This window comes from Trichomycterus rosablanca, chromosome 5, assembly GCF_030014385.1.
Source record: "Trichomycterus rosablanca isolate fTriRos1 chromosome 5, fTriRos1.hap1, whole genome shotgun sequence".
Lineage (NCBI taxonomy): Eukaryota > Metazoa > Chordata > Actinopteri > Siluriformes > Trichomycteridae > Trichomycterus > Trichomycterus rosablanca.
This window is the reverse complement of record NC_085992.1, coordinates 25,117,416-25,139,602: the sequence shown is the minus strand read 5'-3', so window position 1 is coordinate 25,139,602 and position 22,187 is coordinate 25,117,416. Positions and strand designations below refer to the sequence as shown.

Genomic DNA, 22,187 nt, shown 5'->3' with positions numbered 1-22,187 from the left:
GGTGTCTACATACAGACATGTTTGGGTACATCTTGGGGGTGGCTGGGGGTGGCTGGTGGTGGCTAAGGCCCTGTGATGGATTGCATGCTGTCCAGGGTGTGTTACTGCATTGCGTTCTGCGATGCTAAGAAAAGCTGACCGACTGCAACCCTGATTGGGATAAAGCAGGGTAATACATAAAAATTAAATGAAAAATTTAATAATGTATTCAATTAGGCTTTAGTGTTTTAAAATGCAACTAAAGATGCTTATATATTACCATCAACCACCAACATACAAAAGTCTGTGAGGGTATGAGAGTAGTCATAATATACTAAATAAAACAAAGTATTCTGAATTAATTTTATGGGAAAGCAAAACATCTTAAAAATGGTTATTAAATATTGGCCAGTGGCGAAGGCATATGCAAAAAACTTCTGCTAGTAAATACTAAATGTGGGAGCCAGGTGTATTATTTCCTTACAAAAGGATATTAGGCATTTCTCCATAGTTAATTTGATTACTTATGTAATATTATGTAATCAAAGGTAGATCATCTATTTAAGGTAGAACTGTGTGTGTGTGTGTGTGTGTGTGTGTGTGTGTGTGTGTGTGTGTGTGTGTGTGTGTGTGTGTGTACAGTCTAACCTGATTATAAAGGGTCTGAAGGGGGCCAGACTCAGTGGGGAGGAGGATCCATCCATGGGTGATGGGTAGAGACGTCCCAACACCAGCAACAGTAGAAACAGACTGGGGTGCAGCTTCACTTGTCCAGCGTCACTAAAATCGAGAGGAAGACAAAGACAGAGAGACAGAACAGAGCTTAATAACATGCGCCTGGAAGGTTGAATCAGTGCAGGAGTCTAAAATGTTTACACAAACTCTTTGTCGATCTATTTTCATTACACCGCTGAGAGGCACAATGCAGGCTTGATCTGAAGGTGAGGCAGGCCAAATGTAGTCAGGCGCCACAAAAGGCACTTGCTCAACATTTGTCTTACTTCCATCTCTGGCCTCCCTGTCATCCTGGCCCGTGAGTCTACGAGGCTTGGCGGAAAGCAAAGAAGCGTGCCAAAGTAAACATTTAGAAGTGCTGGCGATGCCGTACTGGAATAATCCCATCGTTTAAATACACGGCAGCACAGCTCACAGCACCGCGTAGAAGCTTGCACCCCCTGCTATTCATGTCCTCCCTTTATCTTTTCCACCACACACATACATATTAATTCACCTCCCTGTGAGAGGGTGAGAATCTACTTTATATTCTCTTTATACTTAAGCTCCAGCATCTCTGTGTCTAGTAGATGAAACTATGCAGCTTAGTCATGCTCACCCAAACTGTTACTACACAGAGATTATTTACTCCTAAATAATAACTGTATGAGCAGATAAAGACTGCTCATATAAGTAGCAGAGATCCCCACAGATAACACAATGACAAACGCACATTGGATACTCTGCCAAACAAAAGTGCATAGACACGAATTTAAATAAGCACAATCAGCTATTTCAGTAAAATTCAGAAAAAATGTAAACTTTTTTAAAAGCAAGTGAGCATGATAACCTTTGAGGAGCTGCCCAAATAAATCTAGGTGCTGTTTTTGTAAAGTGGAAACATCTAGGAGTCAACTAGAGTGGTGTTGCGCCCAGGTGGTGCAGCAGGATATTCCGCTAGCACACCAGGGCCTGAGATTCTGAACTCCTCGGTTTGAAACTAGGCATTGCCACCAGTCGGCTATGCACCATCTAGCAGGCATAATTGGCAGTGCCTGCAGCAGACGCGGTTCTGCCAGGGCGGGATGACCGGACTATGTGGGTGTGGTCTTCAAACACTGTGTAAGGACCCTGATTAGCAGATAGAGAGGCCTGTGCAGAATGCATGGGTGAAAAAGGGTTCCTCTAAGGGCTGCATGGGGTCGGAGGAGGCGTGAGCAGCAATATACCCACCTCGCCTGCAGTCAGGGATCCCCCAGCAGTGGAAGACAAATTGACTACGCTAAATTGGAAGAAAATGGGAGAAAATGCAAAAATAAAATAGAAATTTTTTTTTTACAGTTTTCAGTCCTAAAGGGCCACTGCTCAACAAAGTTTCAAATTGTTCCTGCTTCCAAACCACTATATTTATTTATTTGGGTTTTAACACCGTGTTTAACATATCTGTCATTTAATGGCAAAATGGGTATTATGTTTCTGTCTGTTTATTTTATTGTCTTTATAGTTTTGGTCCATTTTATATCCACTTTCATCGATACAAGGTAGGTTTAAAACTGTTCTTGTGTTGTCTTGTGTAAGACTTTCTTTTATTGTTTCAGACATGTGTGTTTGTTGTCTTTCCTTGGTTTATTTGGGACATTCTATTAGGATGTGTTTTATTGTAACAGGTGTTGGGCAGATTTGGCATGTTGGGTGGGGGGGGGTTCTCCTTTTATCTGGTGTGGTTGATTCTGCACCTCGTGTGTATGACTTGGTCTATGCGTCATCACTGGTGAGTTATTGGTTTACCATTGTTGTTTGATTGTATTTTACGGTTTGTTTGTGGTTTAAGTGCTCCATTCAGTTTGCTATTTTTGATTATCTTGAATATCTTGATTATTAGTGCTTTTATATCTGTTTTGATGTTTGTCGTATTTTGTCTTGTTTTTTCTCTGTCTGGCTGATCCGCTTTTTCATTTCCAGCTATCTCGTTGTGTCCTGGTACCCAGCATAACTTCAAACCACCTTATTAAAACAATAAAGTCTTTCTTATGAAGTAGGTTTAAAGTGGGTACTTGGCAGTTGTAGCCTAGTGGTTAAGGTACTGGACTAGTAATCAAAAGGTTGCTGGTTCAAGCCCCACCACAGCCAGGTTTTCACTGTTGGGCGCTTGAGCAAAGCCCTTAACCCTAAATTGCTCAGACTGTACACTGTCACAGTACTGTAAGTCACTTTGAATAAAAAAGCGTCTGCTAAATGCCAAAAATGTAAATGTTTGAAACCCTGCAGATGAGTGTACCTTGGTATATAGTACATTACCACCTAGTCTGGAAGCAGTGCAGAAGAAAATAAACAATTAATAAAAAGGTTTTCAGCTTAGGTTAGTTCTCACTGGTGCAAAACAATCCCAAACACAAATTTAGTTTAATACAGAATATATAAGAATATATATAGAATAAGAAAGGGACAGGTTATTAGTTTTACAATACAATAATAAGCCTAAACATAAGATCCAACTCCCAAACTATGAATGGCATTTCCTATTTAGCAACAACCATACATGTCATTGTGAGGGATATTATGTATGTATTTATAGTATACCTGTTGAGAGCAAAAGATATGGGCGGCATTAAGACCTGAGTGGCTTTGATAAGAGCCAAACTGTTATGGCCAGACGACGTGTTCAAGGATCTCCAAAAACCACAATGGGGTCCTCACAGACTGCCTATAGTACCCACCTGCAGTGGTCAGAAGAGGGACAAGCCAAAAACTGCTGACCTGACAGGTTGTTGAGTAGCCAAGACTCATTAATGTAGTCTGGTATGGGCCAAGCAAAGGGCTACTTTGACTTAAATTGCATATAATTTTAATACTTGTGATGAAGAAAATATCAAAACATTACATGAGTGTCACAAGTGTCACGAGTAAATTAAACCTTTCTGCCTAGGGGTACGGATAGTTTTATGGCAGTCAAAGTGCCCAACTCCTGCCCAACTCCTGCCCAACTCCTGCCCAACTCCTGCCCAACTCCTGCCCAACTCCTGCCCAACTCTGAAAACCCATACAATGGGCACAAAAGCATCAGAGCTAGACTTCAGAGCAACAGAAGAAGGCTGACTTGTCTGCACATCCTTTATTTTTCAAGATCATGTGGCACGTCTGGCATATACACCGACCAGGCATAACATTATGACCACTGACAGGTGAAGGGAATAACACTGATTATCTCTTCATCACGGCACCTGTTAGTGGGTGGGATATATTAGGCAGCAAGTGAACATTTTATCCCCAAAGTTGATGTGTTAGAAGCATGAAAAATGAGGATAAGGATTTGAGCGAGTTTGACAAGGGTCAAATTGTGATGGCTAGACATCTGGGTCAGAGCATCTCCAAAACTGCAGCTCTTGTGGGGTGTTCCTGGTCTGCAGTGGTCAGTATCTATCGAAAGTTGTCCAAGGAAGGAACAGTGGTAAACCAGCGACAGGGTCATGGGTGGCCAAGGCTCACTGATGCACGTGGAAAGCGAAGGCTGACCGGTGTGGTCCGATCAAACAGAAGGGTTGTTTTGGCAGCAAAAGGGGGACCAACACAATATTAGTAAGGTGGTCATAATGTTATGCCTAATCGGTGTATGTATAGTTTTCTCATGGAAGACATGTCACCAGGAAGCATAAGAGGATGAACTTAAAAAGTACAGAAATATATACCACAGGACTCCTTTAGATGTCTTGTGAAGTCCATGTCTCAAAGGGTAACTGTTTTGACCACAGGTGGGTTAATGTAAAAGTAAATTTTACCAACCATTTAATCCTGATTAGGGTCACTGTTCATCCAACGCCACTTGGAAACACTGGGCACACTGAACTGGAATTCAAATTGAACATGGCACCAATCGCAGGGCGATGAACACTCCCTTGAACACTCACTCTTAACTAAAGGCACTCTTACCTCTGCTGATGGAAACACCACATAAAGGGAAGAAATGCAAGACTTCAGAGTGCCAACTCTTATGCTATACCTTTAATAGTGTTTATATATCCTCTATATGAGCTAGTCATTAACTTGTGTAGGCTAAAAGCTGCTGGTTAACAACAATAGCGCCAACTCTAAAGGTTGGTGAAATCGAACTAAGGGGCAGAGCCTAAACAGCCAGAGCTATTATTTCTATTACAAGAACATCTTTGTGTGCTCTAACATTCTGGCAACAGTTAAGTTTCTCTTTTTTGCCTCCAATAAGACCAATTATTATTAGTCATGTTTCAAAATTCTGTTGAAAGCCTTCCAGCCATTTGAGTGGGAGTCAATCAACATGGCACATCTTGACTCCAAATGCGTCAAATTGTGAGGGCGTCTCTTGTGCACAGCCCTCTTCAGGTCACCGCACAGATTTTCAATTGGATTCAGGTCTGGGCTCTGGCTGGGCCATTCCAAAACTTTGACCTTCTTCTGGTGAAGCCATCCTGTTGTTGAAGTGGAGATATGCTTTGGGTTGTTGTCATGCTGAAAGGTGGAAGTCCTCTTCATGTTCAGCATTTTAGCAGAGGCCTATAGGTTTTGTGCCAAAATAGATTGATATTTGGAATTGCTCATAATTCCATGACTCTTAAATAAAGCCCCAGTTCCAGCTGAAGAAAAACAGACCTAAAGCATACTGTGGAGTGTTGTTTTTGCATCAAACAAGCTGTATGCCTTTTGGCAGCCTCTCAGACCAGACATATTTTGGAAGGACATCAAGTTCTTGGTAATGTCACTGTTGGTCATCAACAAGTGAATAAATTATGGAACATCTTCACTGTGTTCATTGAGATATGTAATGCTTTGGATTTTTTGTACCCTTCTCATGACTGATACAGTTCAACAATGAGATCACTTCCGTACTTTGTGGACCATGTTTGTTTTTCCTGTAAGATGACTAAGTTAATGTCAGGAACATTCTACTAGAAGAGCTGAACATTACATGGGGTTCATCAGAGTCGCTTTCATTAATGACTTCAGTTTGTTGTTCAGTTAACTTGCACACATTACACGTCACAATAAAGGTGGAAATACATCTACAGTAGACCCTTGAGTTACGAACGATTTACCATACGAACAATCTGTTTCAACTTAACGAACGAACAAATTTTGAATTACAGTGAGCAAACATTCGGACAGCGGACGGTGTTTTTCCAGTGTTTTCTTTATATTTTGTAAAATTCAATATTAAAATATCCACAAAGAAGCTGCAGAAAAAGCGTGTTGAAAAATTTAAAAATCTATTACATTTGTTGTATAATTATTCCTGCCAGTAGCTGTCACTGTGTATCAGACAGAGGGGACAGTGAGTGAGAGAGAAGAAGGAAGTCGGCTGAGTAAAGTATTCTTTCTTTCGTGCAATTACACCTACAAAATACAACACTATTAAAATAAAGAAGGAAATAATAAAGAAAAATTAGAGTTATTGTTGTTTCTGGTAGATACATTTTATAAAAAAAAATTATTATGGTGTATGATACAGCACACATTCTGTACTGAAGTGTGATGTGTGTACTACTACTGTGTATTGTTGTTTATTATTGTTTATTACAGGAACGTCTATTCTATAATTTAAGATTTAAGGGAAAATACACTCGAATTTATAACAAAAAAGACCAATTAAGACATTAAAGGTTAGGTAAGGGAGTGGTTTGGGGGGTCTGGCACGAATTCATTCTATTTACATTATTTCTTAATGGAAAAATAGGTTTAACGAACACTGACTTAAGAACAGCCCTTTGAAATCAGTTAAATTCATAAGTCAAGCATCTACTGTAAAATGATTTTTCTTGGTCTGATTATTTTACATCACAAAAACCTGGAATTTTAGAGAGATGTGTAGACTTTGTATATCCACTTTACATGCTGTTGTTCCTGTTGTGTAGACGGTAAAAACATACTAGTGAAAAGATATGCTGTGGGGAGTCTGGAAGAAAAATATACTAGATGACAGAAAATGTGTGTGAAATCAAACAAACCAGACTTTTAGAGCAGTAGAAGTCAACACTGCACCCTTTGGGCTCTTCATCTCCCTCTTGATGCACTGCCAAGTGTATTCACAGTGTGCATTTCCCATGGAAAAGCTTTTTAGCCACTAAAAACACTACACGCCTGCTTCGAGCCAACACACTCATCAGCGACGTTTCATTACCTGACACAGTGCTTATGAAATATCATAACATCAGGAGCTATTTACATGCACGCAGTTTTTCGTTCTGTTCTTTGAGCAGTCAAGCAGATAAAATATCCTTGAACAATCTCCAAGAGCAAAGTAAAACTAGAGCTTCCAAGTTATGTCAATAGAAAGTACATTTCTGAGCTTACGTTACCCACAATTCCATAGCAGTTATCCCATGAGCCTGCAGCTCAAAAGTAGAGAGGCAGTCAGAGACCATAATGGTTTTTTTAGCCTCCTCTTTCTGTTTCCATCTTTTTCCGGATGCTTATGATTTACAGAGGTTATTAAATATAAATTTGATGGAGTGTGATTGGCTCAGTTGGAGAAACAGGCTGGTCTGGACCGTGAGAAAGTGTCCCAGTGCTGTCAGCAAGAGCCAGACTGAGAATGCATTTGTATTACGAAAATATTGACCCGAGGGCCTGTTTTGCAAGTCGAGTTTGGAAGGCGCTTGGAGATTTGCGGAGAAATAAAATTTTGGGATTGGAGAGTGGAGAGCTTGTCAGAGTTGGGAAAGCAGGGCTAAAGGGTGGTCTGGGTCTATTGTAGGCTTCGTTCTCAGAAAACTTCTTTATCAGGGCCATCTAATATAGGAAGCTGTTCATCAATGCAGCCATCCATGTTTAAGTGGTCCCGAAGGGCTTGATAAAGCATTAAAATTAACTTTAATTAAAGTTCCTAGGAGAAACCAGAGGAGTGTTGGAAGAGAATGGCTTGCAGATGCAGTACACATATTTAAATAGTGGCAGTCCACTCGATTTGGGTTGTAACATTTATGACTGGAGAACACACAGATGAGCCTCTGGAGATTTAACAGAGAAGATGGAAAATGAGATCATGCCCTACTTTGAGACAGGACAGTATGGCTGCAAAGACTGTTTCTTTTCCAGCTTTGTGTTGTGTTTGTGTGTTTAACCTCTGACCTAAGCAACCAAAATGTTGCTAAATCCAAAACCCATTGTGGACATAGATCTTGGGAAAAAAAGCTTTACACTGATCAGCCATAACTTTAAAACCACCTTCTTCTTTCTACACTCAGTGTCCATTTTATCAGCTCCACTTACCATATAGAAGCACTTTGTAGTTCTACAATTACTGACTGTAGTCAATGGTCAGGACCCCCACAGGACCACAGCAAACTAGGTATTATTTGGGTGTTGAATCATTCTCAGGACTGCAGTGACACTGACATGGTGGTGGTGTGTTAGTGTGTGTTGTGCTGGTATGAGTGGACCAGACACAGCAGCGCTGTTGGAGTTTTTAAATAGTGTGTCCACTCACTGTCCACTCTGTTAGACACTCCTACCTAGTTGGTCCACCTTGTAGATGTAAAGTCAGAGACGATCGCTCATCTATTTCTGATGTTTGAGTTGGTCATCTTCTAGACCTTCATCAGTGGTCAAAGAACGCTGCCCACGGGGCGCTGGTGGCTGGATATTTTTGGTTGGTGGACTATTCTCAGTCCAGCAGTGACAGTGAGGTGTGTCTGATTCACTCATACTAGCACAACACACACTAACACACCACCACCATGTCAGTGTCACTGCAGTGCTGAGAATGACCCACCACCCAAATAATACCTACTCTGTGGTGGTCCTATGGGGGTCCTGACCATTGAAAAGGGGGCTAAAAAAGCATGCAGAGTAACAGATGGACTACAGTCAGTAATTGTAGAACTACAAAGTGCTTCTATATGGTAAGTGGAGCTGATAAAATGGACTGTGAGTGTAGAAACAAGGAGGTGGTTTTAATGTTATGGCTGATCAGTGTATAATAAAAAAGGATATTTACATTTACAGCATTTAGCAGACTCATTTATTCAAAGCAACTTACAATTGTGACTAAATACTATGCAAAGGTTGAAGGCCTTGCTCAGGGGTCCAAAAGTGAGAAATTGGAAGTGATAAGGCTTGAACCAGCAACCTTCCAATCAACAGTCCAATACTTTAACCAACAAACCATTGGATCAGGCCATCAGTTGAAAACAGAATGCCCAAAAGACACAAGTGGGAGACTTCTTTTGTTCCCAAGCTTTTCATTGCCAGTAGCTTTAACAGTTGTGTGTGTTAGTCAAGGTAAGGTAAACAGACTTAGGGAAATCGGCAAGAGAATCGGCAAGACCGCTGTTGCGCCGGTTGTGCGGTGCTGCTTAGCTTGATGCTTGTCGAATTTTATTCACCTGATTGAACTTTGACCCAGTTTGCCGCTGACCTTTATTTTAAAACGCCTCCAATGAGACTAACTGATTGACATGATGCGGTAAAAGCAACTCAGGTAGTACGAACAATGATTAACAAAAACAAAGCTTAATGTGGCTTGTTGTTTTAAAAACAAAGACCAAGAAATATAATAAGTGGAGAGAACTTATTATAGACCAGTAATAACTAAAATGAGTGTTTCTATGTTGTTCTTTTGATACATTAAGCCATGTTATCACAATAAGCGTTTTAGACTCTCTATAAAAAGGTAATTCTTACCATTTCTCAGCACCCCGAGCTATAACACAAATTTAAAAGTAAAACAGCTAAACATGGATGTATGTGAATGCTGTGGAAAAATGTTATTTCACACTGATGGATATTATTGTATTGAGGTGAACTGAAAACGTATTACCGCAACACCCAAGCCAAGCGCTGAGTAAAGAGGTGAATTGCGTCAAGGCTCATGGTGTGCAAAGCACAAAATGCTTCTCAGGTGAATGCTTCCTTAGAATTGTTGTTTAATATAAGCTGGGATTCGCAACAAAAACAAACAAAATCAACAACAGTTTTTACCTGTTTACTGAACTCGCAGCCTCTTCAAGCTGGCTGAGCAAGAAAGGATAAAGGTCAGGAAAACGACTAAAAAACTCCCAGCCCGTCATCCTGAAACAGAGAAAGAGAGAGAAATAGAATGTCAGTTATGGAAACAGTAAAGCAAAAAATAGGCCAGCTTGTATATCTCTATCAATAGCATCTGTTGTGAATAGGTGATTGTCATAGACAGTGATTTTGACAAGTTTTGCTTAAACAATAAGGCCAAATAGAACTCGGGTAGCACAGCAGTAAATTATTCTAGCCCACTACTGCTGGGATCCAGGGTTCAAATCCCTAGTGGTGCTATCTGCCGGTCAGGCGTCTAAATACAGACAAGATTGGCTATGTCTGGAAAAGGGGGATGGCCCGAGGCTCTTGTCCAGGGTGTGTAATTGCATTGTTCCCAGTGCGTCCAGGGAGGCAGGACCCACTGCAACCCTGAACAAGGTTAAAGCAGTGTTGAAATGAAAAAAGGTATCAAATCAAAGGTATTTGAAAATTATGTTAAAACTAAGTGCATGATTAGAAAGTCTCACGTCTGAACAATTTATTTATTTTTCAGTGTTGTCCAAGCTTACTAGTGAGTTAGCAAGATTGCCCAATAAGGTGAGTTTATTTGCCCCTCACATCAGCAATATACTATATTGCCACAAGTACAGGATAATTTTTCTATGATAATCTTGAACATTCCATTTCAAAACAATTAGCAAAAATATTGAGTCTTGATCTTGATTATATTTGTTGTAGCCATCATGTGTACAGCTCGTCTACTATATATCCACTGACACACAGAACGACCCAATACCTCCATCATATTTGTTTTAAATAAACAAACTAAAAGGGAAATACCAAAATAAATCAGTGGAGAAACCATAAAATTCTTTTAACAGAGCCGCTCAGGAGGCACAGCAGTAAAACACGCTAGCACACCAGAGCTGACATTTCAAACTCGTCGGTTCAAAACTCAGCTCTGCCATCCGGCAGGCTGGCCGGCTATATGAACAACGATTGGCTGTTGTTCATACAGGGTGGGAGTCGGGACCTCATAACTGATGCAATTACGACCTCTGCTGGCTGACTGATGGTGCCTACACAGAGTCGAGGAATAATGCGTCAATCAGAGTGTGTCTCTCCGTACACAAAGCTGATCCGCATATGAACTCGCCTCGTCCAGTGTCGGAGGGGGCGTGTGTCAGTTTCGCTCTCCTCAATCAGGAAAGGAGATCAGCATCGGTAGAGAGGAAGCGTAATGCAATCGGGTAATTGAATATGACTAGATTGGGAGGAAAATTGGGGGAAAAAAACAATGCTGGAGGGAATCGCAGCAGTTATGAGGATTTATGGTTTCAGCTGGCTAATCGATGGCGGTTGCACAGAGACGGGGGATAATGGAGAGCAGTGCGTGACCCTGTTGAAAAAGAAGAGATTAGCTACTGCATACGGCATGTGAAAGTCACAGCTCTCCTTAGGTCAGGAGAGGAGGTCACCAGGAGTAGAGGAATTAAAATGTGATTGGGTAATTAAATACGACTAGATTGGGAGGAAAATTTAAAATCTTTTAACAATTTTTTTTTCATTTCTTCAGTTCAGTTTGAGGGACTTAAACTTAACCCACAAAGTTGAATCAATTCATCTGGACACAAGTTTGGACACTCAATCCGAATGACTTCTTCAGTCTGAGCTGGTGGTGAAAACCCCAATCTTATATGCAGATGATTTGCATAACGACCGATCACCGCCCATTGCATAACAATGAAATCGGTGATCAAGTCCATATGCAAATCACAATGACCATTATTTACAATGGCCATGTGTGCCTTTCACACATGATTGGGGTATAGCTCCTATTACGGCGTTGTAAGATGGTGAGAGATGTACTCTCAGGCCCCCTCCCCGGTTCAGGGATGGTCGTTCCCTCTTCACATAGATGGCCTGTTTGACTTCCCGTTAAAACCGGCGTTCCTCCTTGTCAAGGATCTGCACATCATCATCTTTAAATGAGTGGCCGCTGGCTTGCAGGTGAGGTTGACCTTCTATGAAGAGGTTGACCTTCTATGTTGGGCCATCCGTTTCTCCAGTGGCTGTTTAGTTTCCCCGATGTACAGTTTCTGGCAATCCTCCTGGCACCTAACAGCATACACTATGTTACTCTGTTTGTGTCGAGGGACCCGGTCCTTAGGGTTAACTAATTTTGACATGTTTTGGGGTTTGAAAGCAACTGAAACACGGTGTTTGGAGAATATCCATCTCAATTGTTCTGCAGGAAACGGTAGTTACTCATTACACAAGGTTCTTCAGTTCACAAGTTTAATATCGAACACAGTCTTGGACAATTTAATATCTCCAATTCACCTCAATTGCATGTCTTTGGACTGTGGGAGGAAACCAGACAGAAAGGACCCGGACCGCCCCACCTGGGGATCAAACCCAGGACCTTCTTGCTGTGAGGCGACAGTGCTACCCACTTAGCCACCGTGCCACCCGTGGATTTGTGTAACTGGATTATTGAGCATGCATCAAGAGGGACTTAAACTTAAGCTAGGGTGCATTAAAGCTAGGAAAATATTTAAGGATTATTGTGTGAAGATGCTGTAAATGGCAGAAAAAATTATTTTCCTTCATGCATCAGAATTTACCTTGGGCCTAAACAAGAGGTGACAAGCCGTGTCATCACAGGGAGTATTTATACGTCTGTTTTTAGAGAACACACAGTAAAGCTTCAAATGCTCCTTTATATCTGAGCCAGCTCTGGGAACGCAGCTGGGGACCAGGCATCAGCCCGTCGCAATGCATAACTGTGTGCCACTTCCGAAAAACGTCCTGCTTTTAACTGAGTTAGCAAATTTTAAAGAATGAGACCATGCAAAACCTTCACAACCCGTTTCTCTATCCGGACTGGGTTCAGTTTAAAGATCAAGTCAGATAAACTGCGAGTTAAACTTCCAAACTGAATTTCACACACATTCCATCTTCGGCTGTGACAAATTCCTCTTGAAAGAAGCAACAGATGCACATATAAAGACCGAACATGTTTGCATAATTTACAGACATATAAGCATAGCTTACATCCTGTGGAGAGAGCATATACAAGCTGCCTTGTCTAGGTTAAGGTTGGGGTGCCACCTTGGTAACAAGATAGGTTAACGCTGTCTGAAGACCCATGCCAAATGCTACAACACATAAAACATATACACACACAAGTGGTTGTACATACACACACACAAACACGTGTTTGTATACACAAACAGATACAAATTAGGCCTGACATGAACCAATACACAAGCTTTCCTGGTCAAACATTCAGTAATGATCTACCAGCATGCACTATGACTGTCTTTTAAAACCCAGTCCTTACTAAGCCACACAAACAACTATACTCTGCTTTTTAAAACTAAAGTGCTTTTACACAACACTCAGCCATAATGCCAGAGTAAACAGAGACAGCAATTTACCATGTTAAGATATACAGTTGATACATTTACGGCATTTAGCAGACGATTTTATCCAAAGCAACTTACAATTATGAGTGAAGACAATTGAGGGTAAAGAGCTTTGCTTAACAGCAACAATTTGGCTGAGCTACCACTGCCCCTACAAACTTTATCATATTAACAACAGTAAATCTGTTTGTTTATTAGGATTTTAATGTCATGATTTACACTTTGGTTACATTCATGACAGGAACGGTAGTTACTCATTACACAAGGTTTATCAGTTCACAAGATTATATCGAACACAGTCATGGACAATTTAGTGTCTCCAATTCATCTCACTTGCATGTCTTTGGACTGTGGGAGGAAACCGGAGCTCCCAGAAGAAACCCACGTGGAGAGAACATGCAAACTCCACATAGAAAGGACCCGGACCGCCCCACCTGGGGATCGAACCCAGGACCTTATTGTTGTGAGGCTGCAGTGCTACCCCACTGAGCCACTGTGCCACCCCCAGTAACTCAGTATATATACACACTGATCAGCCATAACATTAAAACCACCTCCTAGTTTATACACTCACTGTCCATTTTATCAGCTCCACTTACCATATAGGAGGACTTTGTAGTTCTACAAATACTGACTGTAGTCCATCTGTTTCTCTGCATGTTTTGTTAGCCCCCTTTCATGCTGTTCTTTAATAGTGAGGACTCTCCCAGGAGCACCAGAGAGTAGGTATTATTTGGGTGGTGGGTAATTCTCAGCACTGCAGGTGTGTTAGTGTGTGTTGTGCTGGTATGAGAAAATAAAACACAGCAGCGCTGATGGAGTTTTTAAACACCTCACTGTCACTGCTGGACTGAGAATAGTCCACCAACCAAAAACATTCAGCCAACAGCGTCCTGTGGGCAGCGACTTGTGACCACTGATGGTCTAGAAGATGACCAACTCAAAAAGCAGCAATAGATGAGTGATCGTCTCTGACTTTACATCTACAAGGTGGACCAACTAACAGTGAGTGGACACAGTATTTAAAAACAGCAGAGCTGCTGTGTCTGATCCACTCATACCAGCACAACACACACTAACACACCACCACCATGTCATTGTCACTGCAGTGCTGAGAATGATCCAGCACCTAAATAATATCTGCTCTGTGGTGGTCCTGTGGGGGCCCTGACCATTGAAGAACAGGGTGAAAGCAGGTTAAAAAGATATGCAAAGAAACAGATGGACTACGGCCAGTAATCGCAGAACTACAAAGTGATTCTATATTGTAAGTGGAGCTGATAAAATGGACAGTAAGTGTAGAAACATGGAGGTGGTTTTAATGTTATGGCTGATCAGTGTATATATAAAAAAATATGACAGACATATATTTGCTATTTGATTCTGGTCACTCTAAGTCAGGGGTCATCAAACTACGGCCCGATGCTTTCATCTGACCGGCCCCTTTAACCACAGTAGCAATACATGTTGTCTGGCCCCTGTTCATCTTTAAACTCACAGTATTATAGCGGAAAAAAAATAACAGAAAAAAACAAAAATTGGCCACCTGGAGTCTCCGTAGATTATACGGCAGCGATCCAATGGGTGGCTCTCCAAGCATGGTGGGTTCGGCGAGAGGAGCGATTGTGCGTAGCAATAGAGAGATGACTGACCGCAGCCACTGCACTGTGTTGCACAGCAGTGAAATGGAATTTCATTATGAAAATCTTTGTGTCCTGTGTTGATTTCATTAAAACTAATGCTCTTAACTACATGCAGATTCAGGAATTATTGTCCTGTTTGGACGCGAACAATTTTACTTGGTATACGACCTTTGTTTGGAATACGACTTGTACGGGTCAAAATGAGTCACGACACCGCGCGCTACTCTTGTTTACCTCTCGCGAGACAAAGCCACGAGCGTTAACGATGTGCCGTATTGCTAGGCAACATGAGGGTGAACGTAACATTCGCAAACTATTACACTATTTCTTGGACGAAACACCCGCACCAGGATTACTGTTTATATTAATCTGGACATTTCCATGTATTAGTACATGACTTAAAATAGTGTTCAACCAAGTTTGTACTTTTTCTTTTCAGTGGCGTATTAAAATGGAATGATGTGAGGTGGTGACAGGTGCGCTTATATCGGGGATTTTACAGCGGCTTCGAACGCGGCTCAGCCAATCAGATTTTAGGACTGGAACTATTCGTTTTATACATTATTTTATACAACCCCATCAACATATAATATGCCAATAACAATAGGATTTTTTTTCATGGGAACGGATTAATCATTTTCCCTTTATTTCTAATGGGAAGAATTCGTTTGGTATACGTCCTGTTTGGTATGAATCCAAGGATCTGGAACGGATTAAGGACGTATACCGAGATACCACTGTACCTGTGAGCAGACTTTATCGAAGTTTAAACACCTTAAATCTCCAACTAGATTCAGACTCACTCATCAACACTTATTACCTATTATGACTGGCAGTAACAAATATGGAACCTGATGCTGACTGTCTCGTCAGGCAAAAGCAGACTCACAGTTCACACTGATTTTTGGGGAAACACTGTATGAGTTGGGATAATGGAAATGATTCAAATAAATAAAATGTCTGCATTATCATTATGAAGTAAAATTATACTACAGTTATACACAGCAGACAATACATCCAGTATACATAGTAAATAGCTTTTTTTGGGGTGTGTTTACTATTTCATCTGTGGTCCGGCCCCCAGAAACACTGAAGAACAGTAATCCGGCCCTTAAGTTAAAAAGTTTGAGGACCCCTGCTCTAAGTGGTTTAATGCACTGGTGGAGTTCTCATATATAGAAAAACATTTAGTTCCAATGCTAATCTAAGTGTTCATATTTTCATATGTCGCATAACAATTTTTTGCATAGATTTTCTCTGACATAATTGTCTTAGTTGTAAACAGAGACACATTCATATCATCATTATTCACATTTACTTAATGTACAGAGTGGGAATATTTACTTAGACTGCATGGATTATGTCCTCTGTCCTGTTTACACACCACTTCAAATAAATTAACATATTAACTGCTATTTTTATTATTTTAGCCATGCATGGCTACTTCAATAAAAGATTTGACAATCAGAAACTTACAGCAAATAATGTGCATAATAAAAAATGAAAATGTAGCTCAAAATGCAGCATTGTTACTAGAAACCCTCATTAGAGTGAAAGCAAAATGCAATTAGTAAAATAATTTTAAAAAAAATTGTAATAAGCTTGTGAAAAAGTCCAAGAAGAATAAATCCATTCATACTTCCCAAAATAGTTTGTTTTGTTGTCCGAGTGACATTACAAAAGTGTTCTGTTTAAATGCGTGTTTGCAACTTGTTTTAGCAGAGGAGTTTTGAGTGGGGTTAGAAATGAGATGACTGCAGTGCCGTTCATTGTTCATTTATTACAGTGTAAACGCTGAATGCAGGCTTAGGTCTTTTCGTCCTATAGTCTAAGAGCATGATGTGAGATCTTGCATGGTGCACCTATATGGTGATGATAACTTGTGCTTTTAGCTTTCCACTTGAAGATTACTAAACCAATTGTACTGGCATGGGTATTTCCAGTTTTTGCCTTGACTTTTCCCATTTGTTCCTCATAAACTTTAGGGAAATGGGAAATGTGGCATAAAACATTACCAACAAAACTGTAGTTGTCCTCTTACTTTTTGCACAAGAACTTTATAATGAATAGGGATGTCAATGATTAACTGCTACATCAACAGTCAAGTTGTTGTTCAATTAATGCTGTCGGATAAAAATGTCTTTTAAATTAATTTCCAACAGCTACAACTTGACTCCAAGTGAGAGTGTAGCTACAGTCTGTAGACAGAACAAGCGCCAGTTTGAAACACACCCTGACTCACCTTCAGCGCTCATGCACAGCCACATTTGGATATTTAAAGTTAAAGTTTTTCATGCATTTAATCTAGTTTTTCTAGTAAACTATTATGCAGTAAAATTCAACACGAAAGCTACAGGGGTTGGACAAAATAACTGAAACACCTGTCATTTTAGTGTGGGAGGTTTCATGGCTAAATTGGACCAGTCTGGTGGCCAATCTTCATTAATTGCACATTGCACCAGTAAGAGCAGAGTGTGAAGGTTCAATTAGCAGGGTAAGAGCACAGTTTTGCTCAAAATATTGCAATGCACACAACATTATGGGTGACATACCAGAGTTCAAAAGAGGACAAATTGTTGGTGCACGTCTTGCTGGCGCATCTGTGACCAAGACAGCAAGTCTTTGTGATGTATCAAGAGCCACGGTATCCAGGGTAATGTCAGCATACCACCAAGAAGGACAAACCACATCCAACAGGATTAACTGTGGACGCAAGAGGAAGCTGTCTGAAAGGGATGTTCGGGTGCTAACCCGGATTGTATCCAAAAAACATAAAACCACGGCTGCCCAAATCACGGCAGAATTAAATGTGCACCTCAACTCTCCTGTTTCCACCAGAACTGTCCGTCGGGAGCTCCACAGGGTCAATATACACGGCCGGGCTGCTATAGCCAAACCTTTGGTCACTCGTGCCAATGGCAAACGTCGGTTTCAATGGTGCAAGGAGCGCAAATCTTGGGCTGTGGACAATGTGAAACATGTATTGTTCTCTGATGAGTCCACCTTTACTGTTTTCCCCACATCCGGGAGAGTTACGGTGTGGAGAAGCCCCAAAGAAGCGTACCACCCAGACTGTTGCATGCCCAGAGTGAAGCATGGGGGTGGATCAGTGATGGTTTGGGCTGCCATATCATGGCATTCCCTTGGCCCAATACTTGTGCTAGATGGGTGCGTCACTGCCAAGGACTACCGAACCATTCTGGAGGACCATGTGCATCCAATGGCGGTGCCATGTATCAGGATGACAATGCACCAATACACACAGCAAGACTGGTGAAAGATTGGTTTGATGAACATGAAAGTGAAGTTGAACATCTCCCATGGCCTGCACAGTCACCAGATCTAAATATTATTGAGCCACTTTGGGGTGTTTTGGAGAAGCGAGTCAGGAAACGTTTTCCTCCACCAGCATCACGTAGTGACCTGGCCACTATCCTGCAAGAAGAATGGCTTAAAATCCCTCTGACCACTGTGCAGGACTTGTATATGTCATTTCCAAGACGAATTGACGCTGTATTGGCCGCAAAAGGAGGCCCTACACCATACTAATAAATTATTGTGGTCTAAAACCAGGTGTTTCAGTTATTTTGTCCAACCCCTGTATATTATATCAGTATGGATTCTAACGGCTTTTTAAGCTCTGTGCTTTTTTCCTTACAAAAATTATGTGGATATTTTGTATCATTTTCAAATGTAGTGGTGAAACTATCATCTACACTAATGTTGTTAGGAAAAGCATAAATACAGACTTTTATCTGTAGATTCTTGTAGATGTGTTGGAGCAGAATGCTTAATTAGCATTTAGGGTGGCATGGTGGCTCGGTGTGTAGCAGTCACCTTGGTTTGATTCTCAGGTGAAGCAATCTGGATCCTTTCTGCGTGGAGTTGTCTGAGGAGAGCGAGGCTGACACGTGCAGTAGCCGATCTTTTCACCTGCACAAGGCGATTTCATATGTGGATCAGCGCATTATCTCTCGACTCTGTGCAGGCACCATTAATCAGCCAGCAGAAGTTGTAATTGCCTCAGTTATGAGGAGTCCCTATCTGGCTCCCACCCTGTATGAACAACAGCCAATCGTTGTTCATGTAGGCGCCCAGTCCAGCCAAATGGCAGAGCTGAGATTCGAAACGACAAGTTTTTTTTACCGCTGCGCCACCTGAGCACCACTGCCTGAGACAATTTAAACCCAGCTGTTCTTCCCATGTCTGCGTGGGTTTCCTCCGGGAGCTCCAGTTTCCTCCCACAGTCCAAAGACATGCAGTCAGGTTAACTGGAGCCACTAAATTACACTAGGTGTGTGTGTGTGTGTCTGTGTGACCTGTCCGGGGTGTTTACTACCATTTGCTCAGTGAATTGCATCCACCCCGACCCTGACCAGGTGGTAAAACAGACAATGACTAAAAATAATTTGTAACAGACTGTATCTACATTCTGAAAGCTGAACTGGTTGTGCGCAAGGTGTTTGTGTTTATTTTACTGTTCTACATGACTGCAGAGTTTGACATATTAATCCACTTTTTTATTAAATAAAGCATGAAAACTTTTTAATATGAAGATTAGCTTGTCAGTTATCGGTAAGACGTTTGCTTACTGGTTTTAAAAAAATGACAAAAATGTGTAACCCTAATTGTGAGCTTGAATTATTTGATGTACCCTTCACACATACCCACCCAGCATTTATTAATATTTATAAGCACAAAGTGCAAATACATTGTGTGTGCATTTAATGTAAACATTTACACTGTATTCAACATAATATTTAAAAATGGAAATACTAGATAATCGCGGCTGAACATTTTGTACACTTTATACAAATTGATGACTGACTGATATGAATAAGCATTTTCTAATCCGAACGCATTTAACATTGTACTCCCACAACCGAAATGTGCATGAATGCATTCACAGCCCACACCATCATTTGTATATCGTGTCTTCACTTCGCCCACACACCTCTTTCCATGCCTGTGTGGATATAAAAGGTGTTACAAACCGCTCTCCACACACGCTGGGAACCAAACACGCATCACATGTGCAGTAGGAACATTTGCTTATGTGGTGAATTTGTTTATGAAAGAGAATGTACATTACTCCTGCACATGCTGACAGTACAGGCTGTACCAAAACAAACATGGCCTGCTTACTGTTACCGTGTGGCAGCTACAGACCTGACTGTCGAGTGTGATAAACAAAAAGCACCAGGCATGTGACTATGTGTAAACTGTTGTTGTTTAGAAGGAATTAGCATGGCATGTTTAGAGATGCACTAGATAAAGGTACTTGGGCTAACTTCATACATGTTTAGCACTCAAACGCATTTAGGTTTTAGGTAGGGCCCTACTAAATTCATGGGAAAATGTGCTTAATAAAATGCAAGCTGAATTGCCATAGGATTGCTAGGACCACCTCATAGTGCAAATTAACCAGTAAACGTGAGACACTTGAACACTACACAAATGAAAAATGTTAAATCGCTAAACATAAACCTTAAATTTTGAATTTCACAGCAAATTGCATGTTACAATGGAAACGTTCACATGATTTTAATAGCCATGTATTAGATAGGGCCTTAGTTATAGATGATAACTCATGTCCTATAAAGTTACAGAAAAATTACAAACAGGGTTGGTAAAGGCTATGCCATGCTTCTGCAAAAGTGCACCTAAAAGCAGTTTGTTGCAGAACAGGTAGTTACTCATTACACAAGATTCATCAGTTCACAAGTTTTTAATGTCAAACAGTCATGGACAATTTTGTATCTCCAATTCATATCACTTGCATGTGTTTGGACTGTGGGAGGAAATCGGAGCTCTCGGAGGAAACCCACACAGACACGGGGAGAACATGCAAACTCCACACAGAAAGGACCCGGACCGCCCCACCTGGGGATCGAACCCAGGACCTTCTTGCTGTGAGGCAACAGTGCTACCCACTTAGCCACCGTGCCACCCCCACATTTCATGGCAGTCATTAAATGACACTCATAAATTGCATGACAGTATAAATGGAAGCTACAATACACAGCACAGCCTATATTAACGGATGAATGTAAACATCCAGCAATGGTTTCAAAGATGAAAATACTCGTCCATGTTCACCTCCCGCGTCCACAGAATTGGTTGGGAGCATCCAAACTCAGTTATCTGAATAGTGGTTTTAGATGCTTTACACTTCGACATCTTGGACATTTTGACTAACCGATTGCTAACTGAATTGCCGTAGGATTGATAGGACCATCTCATATTGCATATTAACTAATAAACGTGAGGCAATTAAATGCTACGCAAATGAAATATGTTAACACAAACCTTAAATTTTTTTAAATTGCATATTACACGGGAAATGGCTCATTTCACGGTCCATGGCATGACTTTCATGGCAGTGAATTAGGTCAGGGCCTTAGTTATATGTAATAACAATTGGTGTAAAGATACTTTGGTAAATCTCTCCAAAAATATGGAAAAATTACAAACAGGGTTGTTAAAGGCTACGTCATTCTTCTGCAAAATTGCACCTAAAAGCAGTTTGTTCATTCATTTACTCATTTATTACAGCCAAGGACAATTTTGTATCTCCAATTCATCCTACATACATTTCTTTGGACTGTGGGAGGAAACTCACACACACGGGGAGAACATTCAAACTCCACACAGAAAAGACCCAGACCGCCCCATCTGGGGATAGAACCCAGAACCTTCTTGATGTGAGGTGACAGTGCTACCCACCGAGCCACAATGCTCAAACACTAGGTGGTTTCTGTTGTTCATCCACTTATTGGATTGTCTTTGTGCTTGGGTGGTGCAGAGGTCTACTACACTAGTCAACCAAACTGGACCAGTGTGTATGAGAAAGCTGGATTTGTATCACCCTGTTGCTTCTGCAACGGCAGCTCCTGTCTGGGCAAGGCACCAACATCGAGCAGTGAAGGAATGAGTGTAGTGTGGCTGGTGCAAAATGTAGTAAATATGCAATAAAAATGCATCATTATTTTAAAGGCTATTATAAAGTAAATAATTTAGATAATGTAATTTATTTCAGGTGTGGTTTGTGTCATAAACCACACCTAAAATTGGTGGTGTTTTAATTGGGCATACAATTTATAATGCATTATAAATGCACTTTTGATTTCCTTAAATGCATGGAGCTGTTATTCACTCATTATGGATGGACGGATGAATGGATGGATGGATGGATAAATAGATGGACGGATGGATGGATGGATGGACGGACGGACGGATGGATAGATAGATACCCTATTAAGCCCAAAGTAAATTAAGAATTTACATTTTTAACAATGGCTTTATAATGAACATTGATGCAGTCACGCATCAGCCAATCAGAGACAGATTAAGTCATTCACGCCAACGTGTCTTTTACTACCATCTGCGCTGTGGTGCCATTTCTATTTTTTATATTTTTAAGTAGTATAAGTAGTACAAGGTC

At 40.9% G+C, this 22,187-nt stretch overlaps 1 protein-coding gene across 1 annotated transcript in view; it reads right to left on the bottom strand.

Moving 5' to 3' along the window:
* thada (THADA armadillo repeat containing) overlaps window positions 1-22,187 on the bottom strand; it is a 220,069-nt gene that overhangs the window by 125,432 nt on the left and 72,450 nt on the right. The window contains exons 27-28 of the mRNA XM_062995897.1: window positions 9,640-9,729; window positions 628-759 (exon numbers count right to left, since the gene is read on the bottom strand). Coding sequence (XP_062851967.1) covers window positions 628-759; window positions 9,640-9,729 — 222 coding nt within the window. The remainder of the gene's footprint in view (window positions 1-627; window positions 760-9,639; window positions 9,730-22,187) is intronic.